General features: G+C 30.9%; 1 protein-coding gene across 3 annotated transcripts; it reads right to left on the bottom strand.

The window, feature by feature from the left end:
* Positions 1-82: 82 nt before the first annotated feature.
* Positions 83-23,684, bottom strand: LOC145323575 (innexin inx2-like). 3 transcript variants are annotated; one of them, XM_080165948.1, is made up of 19 exons: positions 23,599-23,684; positions 23,445-23,509; positions 17,277-17,318; positions 15,558-15,599; positions 14,645-14,749; positions 12,259-12,350; positions 11,935-11,997; positions 10,695-10,763; positions 9,929-9,992; positions 9,450-9,506; positions 8,393-8,477; positions 7,978-8,069; positions 7,479-7,561; positions 1,411-1,524; positions 1,145-1,180; positions 1,038-1,076; positions 735-793; positions 602-660; positions 83-299 (listed from the first exon to the last, which is right to left on the bottom strand). In XM_080165948.1, exons 1-19 carry the CDS (start codon positions 23,633-23,635, stop codon positions 276-278), a joined length of 1,227 nt encoding a protein of 408 aa, XP_080022074.1. In that variant the 5' UTR covers positions 23,636-23,684; the 3' UTR covers positions 83-275. The 3 variants fall into 3 exon arrangements, with proteins under 3 accessions (XP_080022074.1, XP_080022075.1, XP_080022076.1); XM_080165949.1 differs by having other exon boundaries at positions 756-793; XM_080165950.1 differs by lacking the exons at positions 17,277-17,318; positions 23,445-23,509; positions 23,599-23,684 and adding an exon at positions 16,700-17,222 and having other exon boundaries at positions 15,558-15,597.
* Between the last annotated feature and the right edge of the window lie 1,191 nt (positions 23,685-24,875).

The raw sequence follows: 24,875 nt of genomic DNA, 5'->3' as shown, positions 1-24,875 counted from the left end.
GAGTAGTAAACCTGCTTGTCAGATTTTACGAATTATTACAACACAGAAATTTGTGTGAGGTAATATAAACTAATATATGTTATCAAAATACAATGGAAATTTATTTATGAAAATAGCAGGGTTTCACGTGTTACAACAATAATGATAAATAGGATACTATTTAATACATAGGTAGGTTATTTGTAAAAGGTTTTGATAAAAGTTGACAGTTTGTACAAATACAAAATATATTTATTTTCATTTGAGAATAGTAAATTGATCTTCAATATCTTGTTTCAAACCACATCTTGATCTTTATCCTGAAATATAAAAAGTAAATTTAAAATATATATAAAGTAAATTAAAAATCCTCTTTTTAAAATTTTGTTTAGGAGAAAAATTCTATAAGATTGTTAAAAATGGTTCAGTTAGTGTCCACTCTACCGTTTGTTACTCCTGCGTTTATCCTAGGACCGATTATTTATTTAAATAAGAACTTTGCTAAAAACATGAAACCATTTGTTCTAATTTTAGCGCATTTCCTTAATCAGAGACGTCTTAAGTCACTTTTTTGAGTTAATAGAATTTTTAAAATTAACAATGGTAAATTATTTAGACCTACCTCTCCACCTTCCACGCTTGTATAGGATGGTTTTAAAAGCATTGTGACTAGAGTATCGCCTAAAATTTGAAATAAATATCATATTATCTCTGCCAATAAACATTATGATTGAAAAACTTTTAATAATTTTTACCAATTTGTTTTCCTAATTGACCTGTGTCTGTTGGATCTAGTATTTCTTTCTCATCGTATCTGAGTAAAAAAAGATCAATAATTAAATTTGTACTGGCCCTAAATAAAATGAATTTAATTATTAACTTTAATTGAAATATATATATTCTCTTTTCTTAGCAACTGCCGGAATGAACGTCAATTTTGGACATGTTTCTGTGAACAGCTTCAATATCAAAAACTGTTCTACTCTATTGTTGAGTTTTGTGTCATTGTCTATTTTTTTTTCATTTAAAGAAATAATCAATACTGATAAATGAAGTACCTGACAGAAAGTTCTGTTAGGAAATCCATGAAAAATGATCTAAATATAATCAAAAAGTTATACAAATTATTTATTATGAAAATTACTTATAAAATTAATTATCTTGCCTGTTAAGATTTTTACTGAGCTGATACAGAACAAACCTGAATAAGAAATTATTTTACACCTTTTTAAAATTCTTTACAAAGTTCTTTTTGAAAAGAAATTTCTCGAACGTGGCTCGAGCAGCCAACTTTATAAATGAATAAAAAAAGTTTTAAAGGTTTAAAAACTACTTCAAACGTGAGAAACATTTGAAATATTATTGTAATGTAAAATAAATAAAAAAGAATTATTCTTCAAATGATAAATTTTGATATCTTTTTATACTTACCAATCTCCAAGTTTACAAGTTTTGAGATACTCCTCAATTTTCTTTGTTTTATTTGATCTTCTGAAGTATCTGTTCATTCTAGCATGTATCAAGTGATACCTTATGTATTCAAACCTACAAAAGAACATATACTAAGGTTTTTTGATTACCATAAAGTATTATTATGATAGAGAAATAAAATAATGATATCGTTGTTTAACAGGCAGTTTAATTTAAGTAAAGTGTTTGATTATGTAGTCTCTTAGAATATATGCGCTTGGTTCTAAATAAGATCTGTTTGACCTAATAAGCGCATTTGAATGAAAGCTTGCACCCAACTTTATGGAATTACACGAAAAAAATAACCTCTTTATAGATTAATGATAATTATGGTAACGCGCAAAACCTCCAATTTTCCTCACTCCAGTAGTCATAGGCGTCCAAGGGGGGGGGTAATGGGCCATTTGGCACCCCCAAACGATTTTGGGGGTGCCGTAGGCACCCCCAAAATTTTTTGAACAATACCCCCCCCAAAAAAAAATTACCCCTACCTTGGGGGTGCCGTAGGCACCCCCAACGATTTTGGGGGGGGTATTTACCCCTCCCAAACCATTTTGGGGGGGGTAATTCCCCCCCCCAAAATAAATGTTCTATGATGTAATTGAAAAGCACTGAAGATTCCATAAAATAGATACCTAACTAAATTAAATATTTCATTAAATAATGAAAAAGAATTTCTATAGGCGATTTCTTTTGGGAGGATGTCAGGGTGTCTCAAAACTAGTTATAAAACTTACCAGGACCTATAAGACGCTTCACTTTAAAGTATAATCATATTGGTTCATTGGTTAGTGAGTTAATTATTGTATTGGATCATGGAAAGAAAACAAAGTCATTCCTAATTAGGACAGAAGTCACTGGAAATTGATCTAAGGAAGGCTACTTATGTCCTTCATCTAACAAAATCTAACTTAAGGGAGGTAACTTATGTCCTTTGTCTGACAAATTCTTACATTAGGAAGGCTGCTTATGTCCTTCATCTTGCAAAACATAGCAAATTCTTGCAAAACATAGCAAATTCTTGCAAAACTTAGCTTTTCTGTCCTTCACATAGCTAATTCTTGCAAAACATAGCAAATTCTTGCAAAACATAGCAAATTCTTGGAAAACTTAGCTTTTCTGTCCTTCACATAGCTAATTCTTGCAAAACATAGCAAATTCTTACAAAACATAGCAAATTCTTGCAAAACATTGCAAATTCTTACAAAACATAGCAAATTCTTGCAAAACATAGCAAATTCTTGCAAAACATAGCAAATTCTTGCAAAACATAGCTAATTCTTACAAAACATAGCAAATTCTGGCAAGACATAGCATATTCTTGCAAAACATAGCAAATTCTTGGAAAACTTAGCTTTTCTGTCCTTCACATAGCTAATTCTTGCAAAACATAGCAAATTCTTACAAAACATAGCAAATTCTTGCAAAACATAGCAAATTCTTGCAAAACATAGCAAATTCTTACAAAACATAGCAAATTCTTGCAAAACATAGCAAATTCTTACAAAACATAGCAAATTCTTGGAAAACTTAGCTTTTCTGTCCTTCACATAGCTAATTCTTGCAAAACATAGCAAATTCTTACAAAACATAGCAAATTCTTGCAAAACATTGCAAATTCTTGCAAAACATAGCAAATTCTTAGAAAACTTAGCTTTTCTGTCCTTCACATAGCTAATTCTTGCAAAACATAGCAAATTCTTACAAAACATAGCAAATTCTTGCAAAACATTGCAAATTCTTACAAAACATAGCAAATTATTGCAAAACATAGCAAATTCTTACAAAACATAGCAAATTCTTGCAAAACATTGCAAATTCTTGCAAAACATAGCAAATTCTTAGAAAACTTAGCTTTTCTGTCCTTCACATAGCTAATTCTTGCAAAACATAGCAAATTCTTACAAAACATAGCAAATTCTTGCAAAACATTGCAAATTCTTACAAAACATAGCAAATTATTGCAAAACATAGCAAATTCTTACAAAACATAGCAAATTCTTGCAAAACATTGCAAATTCTTGCAAAACATAGCAAATTCTTAGAAAACTTAGCTTTTCTGTCCTTCACATAGCTAATTCTTGCAAAACATAGCAAATTCTTACAAAACATAGCAAATTCTTGCAAAACATTGCAAATTCTTGCAAAACATAGCAAATTCTTAGAAAACTTAGCTTTTCTGTCCTTCACATAGCTAATTCTTGCAAAACATAGCAAATTCTTACAAAACATAGCAAATTCTTGCAAAACATTGCAAATTCTTACAAAACATAGCAAATTCTTGCAAAACATAGCAAATTCTTACAAAACATAGCAAATTCTTACAAAACATAGCAAATTATTGCAAAACATAGCAAATTCTTACAAAACATAGCAAATTCTTGCAAAACATTGCAAATTCTTGCAAAATATAGCAAATTCTTGGAAAACTTAGCTTTTCTTTCCTTCACATAGCTAATTCTTGCAAAACATAGCAAATTCTTACAAAACATAGCAAATTCTTGGAAAACTTAGCTTTTCTGTCCTTCACATACCTAATTCTTGCAAAACATAGCAAATTCTTACAAAACATAGCAAATTCTTTCAAAACATAGCAAATTCTTGCAAAACATAGCAAATTCTTGCAGTAAGGGTCCCAAACTCAAAAACAAATTTTCAGCGCGATCCGACCACTGGTTCTTGAGATACGGTGACCTGGTGTCCTTGGTACCAACTGTAAGATTTGGGAAATGGTTCGAATCCTTAGTAAATTTGGCTAAGTCCAAAAATATTTTGACACTTAGTCAAATTTTTGAAGAAAAAATACCCAGGTGACACCAAGCATACCTACTGAGAGGACACCAGGTCGAAAATATTCTAAGTGTCAAATATTTTTGGACTAAGGATTTACTAAGGATTCGAACCATTTCCCAAATCTTACCGTCGGTACCAAGGACACCAGGTCACCATATCTTGAGAACCGGTGGTCGGATCGCGCTGAAAATTCGTTTTTGAGTTTGGGACCCTTATTGTATGAATTTGCTATGTTTTGCAAGAATTTGCTATGTTTAGTAAGAATTTGCTATGTTTTGTAAGAATTTGCTATGTTTTGCAAGAATTAGGTATGTGAAGGACAGAAAAGCTAAGTTTTCCAAGAATTTGCTATGTTTTGTAAGAATTTGCTATGTTTTGCAAGAATTTGCTATGTTTTGCAAGAATTTGCTATGTGAAGGACAGAAAAGCTAAGTTTTCTAAGAATTTGCTATGTTTTGCAAGAATTTGCTATGTTTTGCAAGAATTTGCTATGTTTTGCAAGAATTTGCTATGTTTTGCAAGAATTTGCTGTTTTGCAAGAATTTGCTATGTTTTGCAAGAATTTGCAATGTTTTGTAAGAATTTGCTATGTTTTGCAAGAGTTAGCTATGTGAAGGACAGAAAAGCTAAGTTTTCTAAGAATTTGCCATGTTTTGCAAGAATTTGCTATGTTTTGCAAGAATTTGCTATGTTTTGTAAGAATTTGCTATGTTTTGCAAGAATTTGCTATGTTTTGTAAGAATTTGCTATGTTTTGCAAGAATTTGCTATGTTTTGTAAGAATTTGCTATGTTTTGCAAGAATTAGCTATGTGAAGGACAGAAAAGCTAAGTTTTCCAAGAATTTGCTATGTTTTGCAAGAATTTGCTATGTGAATGACAAAAAAGCTAAGTTTTCCAAGAATTTGCTATGTTTTGCAAGAATTTGCTATGTTTTGCAAGAATTTGCTGTGTTTTGCAAGAATTTGCTATGTTTTGCAAGAATTTGCTATGTGAAGGACAGAAAAGCTAAGTTTTCTAAGAATTTGCCATGTTTTGCAAGAATTTGCTATGTTTTGCAAGAATTTGCTATGTTTTGTAAGAACTTGCTATGTTTTGCAAGAATTTGCTATGTTTTGTAAGAATTTGCTATGTTTTGTAAGAATTTGCTATGTTTTGCAAGAATTAGCTATGTGAAGGACAGAAAAGCTAAGTTTTCCAAGAATTTGCTATTTTTTGCAAGAATTTGCTATGTTTTGCAAGAATTTGCTATGTTTTGCAAGAATTTGCTATGTTTTGCAAGAATTTGCTATGTGAAGGACAGAAAAGCTAAGTTTTCTAAGAATTTGCTATGTTTTGTAAGAATTTGCTATGTTTTGCAAGAATTTGCTATGTTTTGTAAGAATTTGCTATGTTTTGCAAGAATTAGCTATGTGAAGGACAGAAAAGCTAAGTTTTCCAAGAATTTGCTATGTTTTGCAAGAATTTGCTATGTTTTGCAAGAATTTGCTATGTTTTGCAAGAATTAGCTATGTTTTGCAAGAATTTGCTATGTTTTGTAAGAATTTGCTATGTTTTGCAAGAATTTGCTATGTTTTGCAAGAATTAGCTATGTGAAGGACAGAAAAGCTAAGTTTTCTAATATTTTGCTATGTGATGGACCAAAAACCAATTTTATGCAAGATTTTGCTATGTGAAGGATCAAAAAGCTAGGTTTTGTGAGGTGAAGGGAGGCTACTTATGTCCTCAATCTTGCAAAATCTTTGTTAAGGGAGGCATGTTATGCCCTTCATCTAACAAATTCTCACTTGAAGGCTACTTATGTCCTTCCTAGGAAGGTGACTTCTGTCCTAATTTAGGAATGACTTTGTTTTCTTTCCATGATCCATTGTATTTTTATGTTCTAAAGAATGAGATACTACTATATATTTGAACTAGCGGCTTCGCCCCTAAACTCTAGGGGCTTTGCCCCAAGAAAAAAAATAATTTTCTGCACCAGCAGCACCAGCTGCACCAGCTGCACCAGCAGCACCAGGAGTATTTTTTTGGGGGGGGTAAATTTTCATTTTTGGGGGGGTTGGGGGTGTCCCACCCCCCAAGAAATACCTTAAAACCACCACAGGACCGATAGGTATATACCCTGAAGAGTAGAATCCAATCGGTTCAGTGGTTACCGAGATCTTAAGCTTCAGACAGACAGACGGACAGACATCAAGCTACTTTGTATTATAGATAGTAGTGGCGCCCTTAGCATCTAAGAACTCGTGTTTTCTAAAGGGTAAAAAGGGAGGAGAAAAATAGCCTAAAACCACTCAAAGGATTGACCTATAATAGTGTGGAACCATCATGGGATCTATGTGAAGCTTTCCTAAAAAGGAGAACTCAGTATTAAAAGTAATGAAATCTGAAGCTATAGTCAAATAAACCTTACTTACTACTTTATGTTATAGGATAGTACTTATTAACTAATAGATTAGGTAGGTGCTTTTTTTACATAATTAAATTACCCCCCCAAAAAATTTTACCCCCGGGGTAAATTAGTTTGGGGGGGGTAATTACCCCCCCCAACAGATTTGGGGGGAGTATTTACCCCCCCCAACAGACTTTAGGGGGGGTAATTACCCCCCCCAATCAAATTTTACCCCCGGGGTAAAAATTTTGGGGGGGGTAAAAAAAAATTTCGGCGCGCTTCGCGCGCCATTTTACCCCCCCCAAACACGAATTACCCCCCCCCTAAAATTTTTTACCCCCCCCAAAAAAAAAAGCTTGGACGCCCCTGCCAGTAGTACTGTGAATGTATGTAACTTGACAATATTTTGTTCTTTTTTAATTGTCTTGATTAGGCTATAAAAGTTTTCCGGAATTTTAATAAATATAATAGATTTGAAATCTGCATAAAATTTTAAGGATTTTTTATAAAATTCGTTTTTTATATAATTCATTATTTATAAGCGCAAATCCAATTTTAGTTAATAAATTTTGACCAATAGGATAGGTGGATTGGAAACTACCTGCGCTCTAATTGGTTGAATGATGTACGTCACTTAAGCTTCTCCAATCAGAGCGCAGATAGTTTTCAATCCACCAATCACAGATGTCAAAATTATTTAACTTAATTTGTATTTGCGCTTATAGATAAAGAATTATACAAAAAACGAATTTGATAAAAATTCCTTAAAATTTTATGCAGATTTCAAATCTATTATATTTATTAAAATTCCGGAAAACTTTTATAGCCTAGTCTTGATGTCACGCATACCTGCATTGAATATATCTGCATATTAGTCTTATTAATGAAACCAAAGCAACAAATAAATACCACCACCATATCACCAGGAAAACCTGAAAATTTTAAAAAATAGAGACTGTATGAAGTTGTTGAGTTTTATTGTAGTAATTTATGAAACCTTTTTCAGATTTTACGTCCATTAAAATAATAACAAATACTAGCATAAAACATTTTGAAAAGAGAAGCTTTATTTTTAATCTGGGCCCCTATGTCCGTAAGAGATAAATCTAAGATTGAAATTGCCTTTTATTCAGAAGGCCAATATATCTATTAGAACCAAGCTAATACTCGGTAATAGTTGTAATATTTGTCTTTTTATCTAATTTTTGCTCTTGTGGATGTTTTCTTTCTATTTTGAAAATATTATTTAGTCTACCTATGTTTTAACACTGTGTCTTGCTTAATTTTTTTTAAAGTAAATTTATGAAGACAAAGATTTTTGAAAGATATTTATTTAGAATTATCCTACCTTATCATTAACAATATTGAGTCCAAGAATACAAATAGCATTTATATTTTCTTGATGGCCACCTCCTCCCCATCTCCAGTAAGTGCAGGAAGCTTAGAATAAAATTATTTAGATTTTGTCCACGTTTAGTTGAAAATTATGCAACTAAGACCAAGAAATCTTTATCCAAATATTAAAGTTTAGAGAGTTAAATTTCCATTGTAAGATTGAGGTAAGACTAATTTATCCTTCATGACCTATCCCTTTTTTTCTTTATAATTGTATAAACTTTGCCTAATTCTAAAATTTCTGTGAAATTCTTCTTATTGTAACTTAATTTTTTTATTGGGGGGAGAGAATGGGATAAGTATATGTTTGGGCCTGTCAACGACCACAAAATATATTACCTATTTTAAACTAAAAGATATGGTCTTACCTATTCTTGGAAAAGTATTACACATTGGGTTTATAACTCCGAACATTTGCTGCTCTTCCGTTGGTAACAAATAATACTGCCAAACCTAGAAATACCAATACTAGAAATCTTTTTTAAACAATCAATGCCTATTCCATAAATTTTTACTTCCCTCACTCAGTCCGTAACATGTGTTTTTAAAAAATATTAGTTATTTCACAATTCCATTTACTCTTAACAAATATGAACATTTTTTTAATCGAATTTCATAATTTTATCAAATGTTTTGCAAATATCAAAGTGTCATTAATATACAAGCCATGAAAAGTATAAGGTAATTTGGGTATAGTCCCTTTCGTGGCAACGCCCCTTATGGGGAGATATGTCGTATTTTCACAGTAGCTTTTTATAGGTTGAGTTAGGTGGTTGCCAAGCAGGGTTAGAGACCCCAGCAGTGGCTAGAAATTGGAGAAAAGCTACTTTGAAAATACGACGAAAGGGACTACACCCCAAAATTTTCCAATGAAATAACCGAATATTTTTTTCTTCTACTTTAAAATTGTTTAACTCTGTATAGAACTAAAACTTCTAAGTACTTAATTCATGAAGAAATAATGCTGTTTGAAATGTAAATTTTTAAGTACGTGTACATGCACATTTGTTTATAGTTATAAAATACTTTCACATTTCTCTTTTGAATAAATTAAACCTATTTCATTTTATCCATTAATCCAAATATATATTCATTACACATCTTTACTATGCACATTTTACATCCACATTTTCACGTAAGTCCCTTAATTTTTAATATTCTATATCTCAGATTTTATTAATGCTGTTACTCTACATTAAACATACAATAACTTAAGACATCAAAATTAAAACTTTGCCTTGACACTTACAGATACTGTTATTTCTGTAAGTGGTCTTGTCTGTCTGTAATGAACTACTAAAATGTTATTTTCTTGACTTTTTGGCAATAACATAGATAAATAGATATTTTCTCCTTTCTCTTAACCATGCCCTTAATGTTTTACTTAATATTTCACGTTTTTATCACATTGATTCAAATTCTTACCTTAAATCCATAATCCAAGAATCTATGGTTCAAAAACTTGTGTGTGAGCAAAAACTGTAGATAAAACATATTTGATTTTATATAATTTCATTATTTACATGGCAAGTGTTTTCTTTAGAGCTTAGTTTCTCTGACTCAAGAACTAACTCTTAAATTTCTCTTTTGAAAATAGCTTAATTTTTAACAAAATACATATTTTGCGAGATGTTGATTTGTTGTAAATATAAAAAGGAAAAAAGTATAAAACTTTTAAGTTAAATAATGAAACAATTAAGACTACAAAAGTTTTAAATTAATTTGATTAGAAGAAAATTTGCTGGAAGTAATTGTATTACTTCAATGCAGAGTCTGGCAGTCGCATTTTAATTCTAACGTCCTGTATAGCGTCTTTTGGATGCAACTATTTTATCAAAAAGAATAAAAATACACAAGAAAAAATACCCTTCTCGCCCTAAGATTAAACATCAAAAAAGTTCCTGAAAGACAACAATAAAAAAGTTTAAATGTTCACAGAAGACAAAACCAAAGAAGTAGGTATTGTACCTGAAACATAGAAAATAATGCAATACAGTTTTAGGGGCAAAATGTTGCATATTAATTTAAAATTTCTACAGAAAAAATTAGTTAAGATAATGTAACGTAAATAACCATTAAATTTAGCAGTATAATCAAGACATTAAAGAAGGTGACGAACGGCTACTTAAGGTGTTACTGCTGGTAAATATTGGGATAAAAAGTATCATAGTTTAATTTATGTACCATTATTCTCTGTGTAACCAAAAATAAAAATTTTAAAGTTTCATTTTGTAAGTGAAAATACTAGTACAAATTGGTTTTACTTTCCAGAGAAGCTAATTAAACGGCTTAAAGTGGTGTAAAGCTCTTTCCTGACCTTCCTTAGAGGATAAGGACTAAGCAACTAGATATGTAAAAAGTAAAATAAAATCTAGTAAGCATAAAAAGTAATTGTGGTGAAATGGACAAATTGTTGGCAATTAATGTTATAAATGTCTTCATTAAATGGGGATCATGACAACAATTATGGACATTTTTATACATTAATTCTTATAAATAGCTATATCTGACATATAAGCACAATAACAACTAGAAGAATTATGTCCATGAGTAGCGCTGCATGAGAAGTTTACATTATTTGCTAAAAACTGGCGGACAGACTTGTGCAAAGAAATTGAAATTATTAAATTTTTGGAAAACTTACTTAATACTTAATCTAGAACCCCTTACTTGTTTTTTATATTATTGGAGAAAAATTTGACCAACCGTTCTTTTTTCTCGTCTTTATCTTCTATTTCCCTAAAAATGTTAAAAATATCAAAGGCAGGGATCGCTATGAACTTTACACCCTTTACATAACTATTAATTAATAGTTATTTCTCGCATCGTATTATAAACGGCTTTCCGCGGATATAGAATGTACAATTATGAGATTAAAACTAGTTTTTTAGCCCCGAGATGCCGAAGGCAACGGCTAAAAAAACTAGTTTTAATCTTATGATTGTACATTTTTATATTCGTAGAAAGCTGGATATAATACGATGCTAGACATAGTTTTTTCGTATGGATGAGAACCGGTTCCTATCCACCGGATTCGAATGAATACGAGAAACCTTAATCTAATTCTTTATAGCAGCCTAGAAAATTGCATGTTCCACTACACGAATCAAAATTCCCCCATAGCACTAACGACAATGTCCAAAAACCTAGAATGTCAGAAAAAGCATAAATAATCATCAATTTAACTTGCATCTATAAAGATCACTTTTCTCCTAGTGCCCCAAGGACATATGGAACAACAGACAAAAAATGCTAAATATTTAATAGTATTTCATTATTACATAGGTACCTTTTTACCCCCCCCCCCCCCCCATAAAAAGAATTTACCCCGGGGGGGATTTTTTTTTGGGGGGGGGAGTTACCGCTGCCAACAGATTTCATGGGGAGTAGTTACCCCCCCTCAAGCAAATTTTACCCCCGGGGTAATAAAAAAGCTTGGACGCCCCTGTTAAACTATAGAAAAATATAAATGATAAAAGAAACAAATGCGAATATAAACGCCATGTTGAATAGAAGCAACTTTATTTCTCATGAAGGAATGCGACAAACACTATAAACAGGCAAAATGTGTATTGGCTTAGAATATAAATGGATCTAAAATTTTTACCACAATTTTATAGTCTTTAGTATCAACAAAAGTATGCAGTAATAATGTTATTAGAATATCGTTATGTCGATAATATGTCAATTACTTTATACTATGTTGTCGACATATTCAATATTAAATAATAGCATATCGAAAAAATGTCAGCCATCAACATTTTGAAATGATGTCTTATTGTATGTTGTCAAAATGCTAACAATTTAAACAGATTTCATTTTGATTGAAGTGTAAAAATCTACAAACATACTAGTTTTCAAATAGCTTCGCTGGAGAAGATGTTGAAGTGTTTATCATGATCTATATTACCTAGTAGAAGTTCCTCTTGTGAAAAATTTCATTAAACCTCCTTCCCAACACAGCCATAGGAGTCTACACAGAATATAAAGAACACATGAAGAAATAAATAATTATAAGAATGTCCATAAGCAGCGTAGCATACAGATGCACACACTTAAAACAAATAGACACATATTAAAACAAATTATTAACAAAAGAAACGTTGAATACAAGACGGACGGACAGATCTAAATTATGAAGTAAATTTCAAATTAGACCTAAATTACTAAAATAAAAAACTTCTCAATTCTATGTATTGCCTGGGTATAGTAGTTTTATAATTCTCAAGTGTACCTGGGTATATAAAATACAACAGCCATAAAAGTGAGATATAAAGGCACCCATTGGTAATAAGAATTGTACACGATGGATTCAGGGTAATATTCCTGAAAATAAAACAAAAATATATTTTCTATTACACCCGTTTCCCCTAAAAATATAGGTTTCAATAAATGCTTGCATGTGCAAGACACCCTGTAGAATAAGAATGATTTGGATAATGCCTGAAGTTTCCGTCAGTGGACAAAGAAACCTTTTAGGATAATATTATGCCCTGGCATTTGGTCAAATATCAAGATAGAACTTTTTCCCTTTGGTAATGGCAAAGATACATTTTAGTAGATCAATTTAGTAACAAGAAAAGGAAATTCTCATTTTTATATTGTAATTTTTAACCAGAGATGAATCTAGCTTTCCTTAGATATTGTTATTTATTTTTCAACGATTAAACAATTAATTGAAACTAAATGAAAGATATTCAAGTAGGGCTGTACAACTTTTAAAATGCCCTTTTAAATAATACTGTATTCATTTCAATTGCTATTTTTATTATCCAAAACTTTTTTTCAAACATATGTTACTTATTGTAATTGAATCTAAGGTTACAACACCGTAATTTTGGCAATTGTAAGAAAATTCCCTATAGAATAATATTTAATGTCTATAAAATAACATAATATTAATCTATTTTTTATATATGTGTAAATTGGGCCTTTTTTTACGTGATATTAAGAAGAGAAAACATACTTTATATAATATAAATAAATAATGATATTCTTGTGTTCTGTAGATCCTGAAAAAAACTATACAAACATACAAGGTTTTTTTCCACAGAAAAATTATTGAACATATTTAATTGTTGTAATTTGATTCTTTGTGTCAATAAAAGAGAGTATAATGATAGCAATATGTGTAATATGAAGTCCATACCCGATAGGTCCTCTTCAATTTCAAGTTGTATACGCAAATATGCAATTTAATTGCAAATAGTTTTAATTGTGATGTAGTTTGGGTCGATAATTGAGCCAATCACTTTAACGATTGCAAGACTAAGTAGTATTTAAGGTAGATGACTTGAATGATACCCAATTGTAATGAGAATCCAGTATATGGTCATACATTCTTTAAATCACTTGATCTGTCAGTCAGTCTGAAACATAATTATGTTACACATTTTGTAACACCCCTGAAAAACTTTTAGATACCACAACTGAGCGCGCAGAAAAGATGATATGAGCGGGCGCGGACAACCAGACCAAGCAGCAAGAACCATCTACCTTTGAAACACGCCAGTCTTTTATAAATATTTAGTTGTTTTTAGTTAAAGCGTAAAAATTGCTATAATTAACATAACAATCAATTATGTTTACGCTGTTCTATCGGTACTATTCTGAAATTCATAGATATTTTACAGGAATAAAACAAATCTTCCATTTGTTATAATCTTGTTTTGTTTGTAAAAGTTTAGGAACAAACTTAGACAAAAGCATTAGTTTTTACTTAGCTCTGCATTTCTTACAATCATGTGTATTTGGTTTTGTCTTATTATATTTAAAACTTCTAAAATGAACAAGAAAGATTACGTCCAAAAGAAGAAAATCAGTCATTTCTCAGGCTAGGAGCTAGATATTTTTAAACGTACTTTAGTTCCTGGTTCTACACCTCAAAACCTTTTCAGGGAGAACCATGAAGCCATAGTTCTGATGCAATAAAATTTTGACCCCCATAAGGGGGGAAGTAAAAAATTGAAAATACATAGAGCTGCACAAAATGTCTTATAACATTTTTAAAGTGGTCTTGTAATGAGTAATGAAATGGTTTACAATAGTGCGCTAAAAAAATTCTTTTTGGGACACCCTACTACATATATTAATAATAAGGAATCTTGATTATAAAATCATAGAGTAAGGGAGGGGACAATGGGCAGTTAATTCAATTTAAGAGTTTTCACTGAAAGGCCATGAAATCCAGATTTATCCAGAAAATTTGAAAAAAATTGTAAAGGGTATGTTAATCAAATCTAGAAAAACTATAAAATAAGAAAAAAGTTCTAAGAAAAAAAGCATTCATTTGAAAATTAGATTACCAGTACATCAGACTGACATAACCATTCTGTAATAAATTACTAGAAAAATCTCCCTGGAACTCATTCACCCCATATCCCTAAATTTTAAAATACCAATATACATAAGAATTGAATTTAAGGGTTCTCAGATTGTTTATTACACAAATATCAAAATAAAGTTTATTGATATTTGTCTGCTATAATTAAAACTAACTCTATTTGAACAAGCTCCCTTGTATTCTCTTGGAATATTGAAAGTATCATCTCTGTTGAACAAGCCTACTTGTATTGTCAAGAATGTAAAATTATAAAATACTCATAATAAAAGATAATTACAATGTCTCCTGCTGAACAAGCACCCTTGTATTCTCTTGGAATATTGAAAGTAGAATACATCCAGCAGTAAGATTCCAACACATCTTGATCTATCCCTCCCCTTGCCTAAAAATAAATAAATGTTATTAGTATTTGAAAGTCTTGATTCAATAAAAATCTAATCTAGATATTTTTACCTTTCTTTGCCCCCCCCCCCCCTCCTTATCCTTTTATATAAACTTTGCCTTATGTAAGTTGTAAATATTGGTGGATAGATTAGGATGCAGATTTATTTATTTTTTTTTAAAATTTTTATTAGCTTTTATTTTTATCAGAACTTTATTAAAACATTTAAATTGATTTTCAATGTTAGAGTATTTTGTCTTTAAGCAGATCTTGAATCATGTAGGTATGCTTTATCCATTATGATAGCTTAGTTTCCTAGAATCACTGCCCATCTAATAAATACAATTTATTTACATCTAGACTAGCCAATTATTTTCTTTGTCCATATATGTACTTTTGTAACATATGTATGTATTTTGTATATATAGAATCGTTTTCTTATCAATTTTTCTGTTTTTAGTCATATTACTCAAAATGATCAAACAAGATAAACATGATTTGGGGGATTTTTGTGAAGAGAAGCTATCTTATAATTCCAACTGACTGTCCGCCTGTTGTTTAAAAGAAATGTTATTAGGTAAAATGATTTTTCTCAGCTGCTCTTACAGAAATTGTAATTGTAAAGGTTGTCCAGAACATTTGTCACTTTATTTGTTCATCTGTTTTCCGTATATTGTATATAAATAACACCATATATCAATCATATTTCATTATTTTCCCTTAAATTAATTAATTCTTTTATATTACTTTTGTCTGTCTTTCTTTCTGTCTGTTTGTCCAGATTTGATTTATAAAACTAAAAGCTTACCGCTCCAGCATCACATGAAATAGGTTCTCCATAATACTGTCTGAACATAATCATTTATTTTCATAATTTCTACCATATCAAAGTTAAAGACTTCAAGATGAAGTAATTTATTGGAAAATCACCTATTCCCTCGATCCGACCAATTACCTCCACCACTAACAACACCTTCTTTTACCATTTTAAAGTTACCCATGGGCTAGCAGAAGAAAACAAGGAAAGAGTTAAAGGGTTTTTTAGTATCTTTTTAGGAATTCTAATGTTAATATCCCATTTAAAAAGATAGTTCAAACTATATTTATATTTCAGTGATAATAAAAATATAAAGTAATAATCTTGAACACTTATTTCTATTTATTTGTTTTTTAAAGAGGATTATCCCAATTTGAAGAACACGACCTAAAAACAATAACAGAGAAAATTCTGTAAACAAAAGGATTTCTAGTTTGTTTGGTGAAGATATTTATTTTATTATCTGCGTGGAATTCAAAAAGTATCATCCCAAACTAAGATTTGGTCAAATTTTTAAAGATTTACATATACTGTACATCTTTTCTAGAAAGTTTTCAGAATCGAATGAAAAGTACATTTCAGATTAAGAATTGAAATGAATAGCAAACAAACTTTGTGCAACATTTGAAATAAACAAACAATATAACTTTCAATCAGAATTTCAAATAATTGCATTGGATCACTGGCCAAGATATAACAAAAGTGTGACACATAAGGAAGCCTTTTTGGAGACCAATGTTTTGGAGTTCTTAAGGGCCTTAAAAATAACGAGAAAGTGTTACAATTGCATCCCTTTCTTAAAAGTGTATTTACTTGGGAGAAGTTTAAAGAGTTTTGTCGTTACCCAGAACCACTGAAACCTTCTAAAAATGGTTGCCGCTTGTTGGTTTTAACCCCCACCTAAGAACTACAGACGTAGGGGAGAGGAAAAAATCAAATGAAAAGCTTGGAAGCCCTTTTCAGTTATGTATATAATCATTGATCGAGAACCTAAACCTCTAACATCGACAAGAATTTTACACTTTTGCATTACAAAGATTCTTTTCTCTGTGGTATCAATTATTGTTTAAGATTAGTTCTAGCATGTAATAAAAGTTTACAATTGCTATGAGAATTAAAAAAAAATAACTTACATTGAAATAACCAATAACAAGAACAACACTCATACACATGCAAAACACACTAAATATAATAATTTGAGTAATTTGATGGCAAACCTGTGAGGTAAGAATATAAAAAAAGCTTAGGTTTATAATAAAAATTTAACAAAGAAGTCTAAAATCAGTCAAGTGACAGTTTGTCTACAAGTGTAGACTTAAACAAACTTCTAGCATAGAAAATCAGAGAGAGAGAGGGACAATGGGCTATTTATTACACTAGTCTCCAAAGTCTATGATAATGTTTTCATATTCTTTGGTTTAACAACTTTAAAGACTTAAATTTTAAATTTTGATTGGTTGATTCAATAAGTTGAGTGTTCGAACGCTTCAACCACTAATTTAAATCTACAAAAGGGGTAATTTTGTGTATCATCATTGGGGATGTACATCAATTTATTGGCCAATGTTTATCCCTTTAGATCCCTGATAGATAATACTTCTTTTATTATGTGATATGCTTTAACAGATAATTTAACAGATAAATATACGTATGTACAGATAGACGCTATTAATAAAAATTATATGCAACTTGAATAAAAATAAATTTCCTTTGGGAGACCAATATAGCACAAACTATGAGGAGAGCTGGGGTCTGAAAAAAATATACATCAATACCTATCATTTTTTCATTAAACAGTCGGATTTCCTATTTTTAGTACAAATTTTTGTTTTCGTTATCCTCTTGGAATTTTTTTTTCAATTTTAAAAATTTGAGTACAACCCCCCGCCCCCCCCGCCGACAGAGAACAACTATTTTAGGTTAGGTTAGATTATAGGCAAGGGGGCCGATTGCTGCGGCTAGGCAGGCAAGGGGGCCGAGCGCTGCGGCTAGGCAGGCTAGGGAGCCGAGCGCTTCGGCCAGAGTTCATAGTAAAAAAAATTTCTAAGAGGATATTATCGATATTTTTAATCTATTATAAGTCAATTCACCTTTTTTTTCTCGTAATAATCAAAATAGAAATCTTAATAATAATATCTAAGAAATGCATTAATGGTTTATTTTTATTATTAATAATAGATAATATACTACATGGAAAGAAAACAAAGTCATTCCTAATTAGGACAGAAGTCACTGAAAATTGGTCTAAGGAAGGCTACTTATGTCCTTCATCTAACAAAATCTAACTTAAGGGAGGTGACTTATGTCCTTTGTCTGACAAATTCTTACATTAGGAAGGCTGCTTATGTCCTTCAAGTTGCAAAACTTAGCTTTTCTGTCCTTTACATAGCAAAACCTCACAAAACATAGCATTTCTGTCATTCACATAGCAAATTCTTGCAAAACATAGCATTTATGTCCTTCACATAGCAAATTCTTGCAAAACATAGCAAATTCTTGCAAAACATAGCATTTATGTCCTTCACATAGCAAATTCTTGCAAAACATAGCATTTATGTCCTTCACATAGCAAATTCTTGCAAAACATAGCAAATTCTTGCAAAACATAGCAAATTCTTGCAAAACATAGCATTTATGTCCTTCACATAGCAAATTCTTGCAAAACATAGCAAATTCTTGCAAAACATAGCATTTATGTCCTTCACATAGCAAATTCTTGCAAAACATAGCATTTATGTCCTTCACATAGCAAATTCTTGCAAAACATAGCAAATTCTTGCAAAACATAGCATTTATGTCCTTCACATAGCAAATTCTTGCAAAACATAGCATTTATGTCCTTCACATAGCAAATTCTTGCAAAACATAGCAAATTCTTGCAAAACATAGCAAATTCTTGCAAAACATAGCATTTATGTCCTTCACATAGCAAATTCTTGCAAAACATAGCAAATTCTTGCAAAACATAGCATTTATGTCCTTCACATAGCAAATTCTTGCAAAACATAGCAAATTCTTGGAAAACTTAGCATTTATGTCCTTAACATAGCATTTTGGTCCTTCACATAGCAAAATCTCACAAAACATAGGTTTTTCTGACCTTTTTCTACCAGGAGATCAGAACTAAATCAGAACACACATAACAAGAGTTTTACATAATTTAACTCTGCATAAATTATGATAATTCATTATTATTACCCCTCCCCCCCCCCTATTTAAAATTTACCCCTGCATAAATTATGATAATTCTTTATTATTACCCCTCCCCCCCCCCCTATTTAAAATTTACCCCTGCATAAATTATGATAATTTATGCTGAGTTAAATGTACTGTTTGAACTTCTATCTAACAGGATATGAGAACTTAATCAGAACACACATAACAAGAGTGTTTACATAGTACATTCAGATTAACAATTATTCAATTGGCCCCTTTCCAGTCCATCATATGACATGGGAAGGAGGTTGAGGAGCATTTTATGCAGCCTAAATTCCACTATGCTATGCCACTTTTCCTAAAAGGCGTCATAGCTGGCCTCTTTTGTGTCCATCATATGACATGGGAGGTGGTGCCATGTAGGAAAAGTGGTATTGCATTCTTGGGAATTTAGACTGCATAAAATGCTCCTCAACCTCCTTCCCATGTCATATGATGGACTGAAAAGGGGCCAGCTATGACGCCTTTTAGGCCCTAGAATGCAATGCCACTTTTCCTACATGGCACCATAGCTGGCCTCTTTTGTGTCACAACCTCCCAGTTCTCATATCCTGTTAGATAGAAGTTCAAACAGTACATTTAACTCAGCATAAATTATCATAATTTATGCAGGGGTAAATTTTAAATAGGGGGGGGGGAGGGGTAATAATAAAGAATTATCATAATTTATGCAGGGGTAAATTTTAAATAGGGGGGGGGGGGAGGGGTAATAATAATGAATTATCATAATTTATGCAGAGTTAAATTATGTAAAACTCTTGTTATGTGTGTTCTGATTTAGTTCTGATCTCCTGGTAGAAAAAGGTCAGAAAAACCTATGTTTTGTGAGATTTTGCTATGTGAAGGACCAAAATGCTATGTTAAGGACATAAATGCTAAGTTTTCCAAGAATTTGCTATGTTTTGCAAGAATTTGCTATGTGAAGGACATAAATGCTATGTTTTGCAAGAATTTGCTATGTTTTGCAAGAATTTGCTATGTTTTGCAAGAATTTGCTATGTGAAGGACATAAATGCTATGTTTTGCAAGAATTTGCCATGTTTTGCAAGAATTTGCTATGTTTTGCAAGAATTTGCTATGTGAAGGACATAAATGCTATGTTTTGCAAGAATTTGCTATGTTTTGCAAGAATTTGCTATGTTTTGCAAGAATTTGCTATGTGAAGGACATAAATGCTATGTTTTGCAAGAATTTGCTATGTTTTGCAAGAATTTGCTATGTGAAGGACATAAATGCTATGTTTTGCAAGAATTACCTATGTTTTGCAAGAATTTGCTATGTGAAGGACATAAATGCTATGTTTTGCAAGAATTTGCTATGATTTGCAAGAATTTGCTATGTTTTGCAAGAATTTGCTATGTGAAGGACATAAATGCTATGTTTTGCAAGAATTTGCTATGTGAAGGACAGATAAACTATTTTATGCAAGATTTTGCTATGTGAAGTACCAAAAAGCTAGGTTTTGTGTGGTGAAGGGAGGCTACTTATGTCCTTCATCTTGCAAAATCTTTGTTAAGGGAGACAAGTTATGCCCTTCATCTAACAAATTCTCACATAAGGGATGCTACTTATGTCCTTCCTAGGAAGGTGACTTCTGTCCTAATTAAGGAATGACTTTGTTTTCTTTCCATGATCCGATTATCCAAAAAAGAGCGAGGTTAAGATCTGTTTCTGTCAGAGGTTTTGGACTTAATTGATTACTGTCTGTATATGCTAAGATTCATGATAGGAAATCTGATCAACATTTTACTTTTAATCAATGTATTAGCTTGAAAAATTAATATTAACAAATATAATGTATATATACCCATTTCTAAAACAGATTCATTTTCCGTACAGATTACCATATCTAGGTATATTTGTTTATGTATGTATATTATATATAAATAGTATATTTTTCTATTTATTGAAACATCTATCTTTGCACTTGATTACAAAATGTTGGTTAATCCAGCCCAGACAGAGTCTGAAAACCAATAGTAAGTGGCATCCAAATATAGATAAACACTATGGATAATAGGAAAACAACTATTTGACAGAAGAAAATATGTATCACACTGCATATTCAATTTTAAATATAAAAATTTGGTCATCAATTGAAGAATATTTCCCCCCCCAAAAAAATATCAAACAAATTTGAGAAGTAAATAGAAAAGTTAATTCTTAAAAACTATTTATCTTTATATATGGTCTGTCCTTCTGTTTCTAATTTTGATTTTTGATAGTATTTTGATATATATTTTAATATACTGTGGTAGAATTGTTAGTAGTTACTCAATTAGCGTGGCCAAAAAGTAAGTAGTAATAAAAGTCTCGACATCAATGGATGTATTCATCTTTATTAAAACTACTGATTGTAAGAAATAATGAAGCAAGAAAATATAACCAAATACATATTGATTATTGAGGAGATAAAAATACATTGCTACCCAATCATCCCAATAAAGCTATAAAAATAAAGAATAATGACTCAAAAAAATAGGCGGTTTCCCTAATAACATATTTAAACCACAAATACGCCTTTTAAAAAAATGTATTTGTAATGCTTGTTGAAGCTATTAAATAAAGTCCTTAAGAGTTCCTGCAGAGTTAGTACCCCATATGGTTAAGATTAGAGCACACCTTGTCAATCTGTTCTTCATGTAGTATGTGTTTTCTATTACGAAGGAATTTAAATAAAATTGCACAGACAAACAAGCTTTTACCATAACTAACTTGGTCCACGGGTATGTCTAAATAAAATGCTTCATAGACAGCTAAAATCTCTTTAGAATATTTCCAATAATTATATGAAAAATGAAAACTCTTTAATTCACTGTGTTCGTCTAAAATAGCATGTTGCCATAGTAAATCAATCATAATCATAAGCCGGCCTCACTACTTATGGAAGTTGTCATTCTTTTGACATGATTATTATACTAAGGTATACACGAAAAATATCTCTTACAAAGTCTTCACAATCAGATTAATGGGATTTGTTGGGCAAAATTGAAGTGGATGAAATATTATTTATTGGTTTCCAATGCAAGTCTACTATAATTCCTTATCATTTTTCTAGAATTCTAACCAAAATTAAAAACACAAACATCTTTCATTTCTAACTATGCATACGCATAAAATGTTTTTTTTTTGCTTTTATTATACGTTTAGATTTAAATAATGATTTTTAACTTTGCATAAAAAAATTGGAACACTTTAATGATGAAAATTCGAAGGATTTATGTAATAATGTTTAATTTTAGGAACTCTTGAAATGTGTAATTATGCAGCTCATAATATCTAACAGACTCGAAACTAATGGACGTAAAAGTTCTTGTTTAAGTTTTACCTAACGCAACCTGGAAAGTTCAAGTTCTCAATGTATCAAGTGTAAGACAGCCAAGTTTCTTAATTTACAATGCTAATAACTTTGAACTTTATTCAGGGATTGGCAGCCGCGGCCGTTATAAAAGCTCCTTATGACAATCCTTAGTCGCCTTTCCAATCTACCTTTAACCAATTTTCTTCATTCTCAGCCGCAACCGAGCCAACGTTTCTAAAAACCCTGCAGCTGCTATCTGCCGCTACAACGATATACGACTGCCGAATCTTAACTTTAATAATTGAAAATCTATCAATTCTAACCAATTTCAGTTCTATATAATAAAAATGACCTCTTTCAAAGTATACAATATAGTATCTGCACAATTTTCTGCATACAAGTAATGTCTCTAAGCATGAAGTAAACAAAATTTTACTTTTTATTATATCTACTCGTACAAAAGGCAATAAATCTACTTTTAACATAAATCTCACATAATACTTTAATTTAACAAATCTTTCTACTCGTGAAAGACATTTATTTTCCTTAAGTTTGTTACTTTTATAAGGTAAGCTACTATGTAATAATAAACGCTTTTTAAGATTAACAACTAATATTATCGGTAAAGCCTCTCGGGATTAAAGAACATTTTTTCCATCATGAAGTGACGATAGTAAAAATACATGGACAATCAGACTGTCTAATAAGATGAATTTCTAATTTGAATTTACACTACTTCCATTTTTCTGATTGGCTGTTAATGGTATTTTAGCTTTCTTCTAATAAAATTTTTAATTGTTATAATAGTTATATATGTAAAATATATCATGAAGTAGTTTGTTTGAAAATATTTACAAAAATGTTGAAAACATGTTTGTAAAGCAAATATTGAATTATTTATAATTAATGGTAAGTTGTATTTTAATGGTAATTATTAATAACATTCCCTTCCGCACATGTATCACATTATCTCATTTTCAGAGCCGCAAATCTTTAGTACAGAAAAAACCTTACTCAATCCCTTATTTTTCTATTCTTTTTTTTAATTAAACACCACTGTTTACTATCAGACTAGAATCTTTTTGTGAAAATGAAATATTTTGTCTTTGATATATACGGAAGAGAGTTTAAACCGAAACCATTATGCCGTATGCAAACATGGAAAATGAAATAACATGTCAGTTTTATATCAACCATATTTGCATTTTAAAATTGTGCTTGAATATTTGTCATATAAATTATATTTTGAGAATATTTATATTTTTAGCCTTTGTTACAGTTTACTGTCCTTGTTATTTAAACTATTTTATTTCTTACTTTCAAAACTTAGCAACCTTACTATTGCTCCTAACATTACTTACCGCTTTATATGAAACTTTGAATGACCATGTGTCTATGGATTTTCCAGATGGTTCTATAAGTTCAGCTGAAATACAAAATTTATATGAAAATGTTAATAAATGCTATGAAAAAGTCAAAGTGAAAGCATTTGGAATGTGAAAAATTTATACAAACCTAAAGTTTTGATAACAGTTCCGGCTATGAAGGACATTTCTCTCTAGCATTATTCAAAACAAAGATTCAAATGTCTTCTTCATTCTGAAAAGAGTAAAATCAGGAAATGAGCAGTAAGTTTAGTTTAAACTTGGAGAGCAATTATTGTGAAAGCAAATTCTTAATTAAGTAAATTGTGTTTTAGAAGTATTTTTTTAGAAGCGAAGCTACTCTATAATTTGAAATGTCCGTCTGTCCATAAGAAACGTTTTGGGGGAAACGTGATTTTCTCGGCTCCCATTCAAAATAGATAACTGAAATTTTTAGTGAAGATTCCTATGACATATGCCCATCTAATCTATACATTGTTTTGTCCATCTATCTGTTATTTTGGGTGCTAGATCGATTCCTAGATTTTGAAGTTTTTGTTATTTACTCAACTCATTTTTCAAGATAGAGGGCTGAAATTTTTAGGGATCAATCAATTTTACATTCTACATATTTTCACAAGTTTCATAAAGATTTGTCTGGTATAGTTCTTTTCGTGGCAACGCCCCTTAGGTGGCGATTCTTCATATTTTCACAGTAGATCTTCTCCTAATTCTAGCACCTGCGGGGGGCTCTAACCTTGAGGGGCAATCACCTAACCCAATATAACCTAACCTTACCTTAAATAACCTATTAAAAGCCATTTTAAAAATACGAGGGATCGCCCCTTAAGGGGCACTGCCACGAAAGGGACTATACCCAATCTATCTATTAACTGGTGTGCTAGATCGATTCCTAGATTTTTAGGTTTCCGTGGTTTTACTATTCAGGATTGACGACTGAAATCATCAAGGATTGACTATGATCATACTCTACATATTTCCATACAGTTTCATTAAGATTTATCTATTAATTGCAGTGCTAGATCGATTCCCAGATTTTTAATTTTTTGTGATTTTAAAGGTTGCGTGATTGTAAAGTATTCGTGATTTCCCTATTTCATCAAGTTTGATGTTTATTGTATGACACTGCTCTATAGTAAATTATTTCCCTATATTCATTTATAATTTTTGAGCTTCGCTACTTACTCATGAATGTCAAATAACATTAAGATTTCGATTTGCCGATTAAGTTCTCTATTTTAGGAATTGTTTTTTGCAATTAGAACGATTTTAGGCAATTTTCTTCCCTTCCCTCCTACACAAAGAGCATCTAAATGCTAAAGGCGTAGCTGCTAGAAAACAAAATAGGAGTTAAACATTACTTGTACCTTTAGATTAATTTAAATTTAGTATTACTGGTTCATTTTT

This window comes from Acartia tonsa, chromosome 7 (genome assembly GCF_053477335.1).
Source record: "Acartia tonsa isolate MP-2025a chromosome 7, ASM5347733v1, whole genome shotgun sequence".
Taxonomy (NCBI): Eukaryota; Metazoa; Arthropoda; class Copepoda; order Calanoida; family Acartiidae; genus Acartia; species Acartia tonsa.
This window is presented reverse-complemented; position numbering and strand designations above follow the sequence as displayed.

Bases quoted from the DNA above. Each gene is read 5' to 3' on its own strand.
- LOC145323575 (XM_080165948.1), bottom strand. From the start codon at position 23,635: ATGTCCTTCATAGCCGGAACTGTTATCAAAACTTTAG. The intron at 8,478-9,449 runs GTAAGAATTTGA...TGGTATTTCTAG, and splicing joins TCTTGGATTATGGATTTAAG to GTTTGGCAGTATTATTTGTT. The intron at 1,181-1,410 runs GTAAGTATAAAA...TTTCTTATTCAG, and splicing joins ACTTGTAAACTTGGAGATTG to GTTTGTTCTGTATCAGCTCA.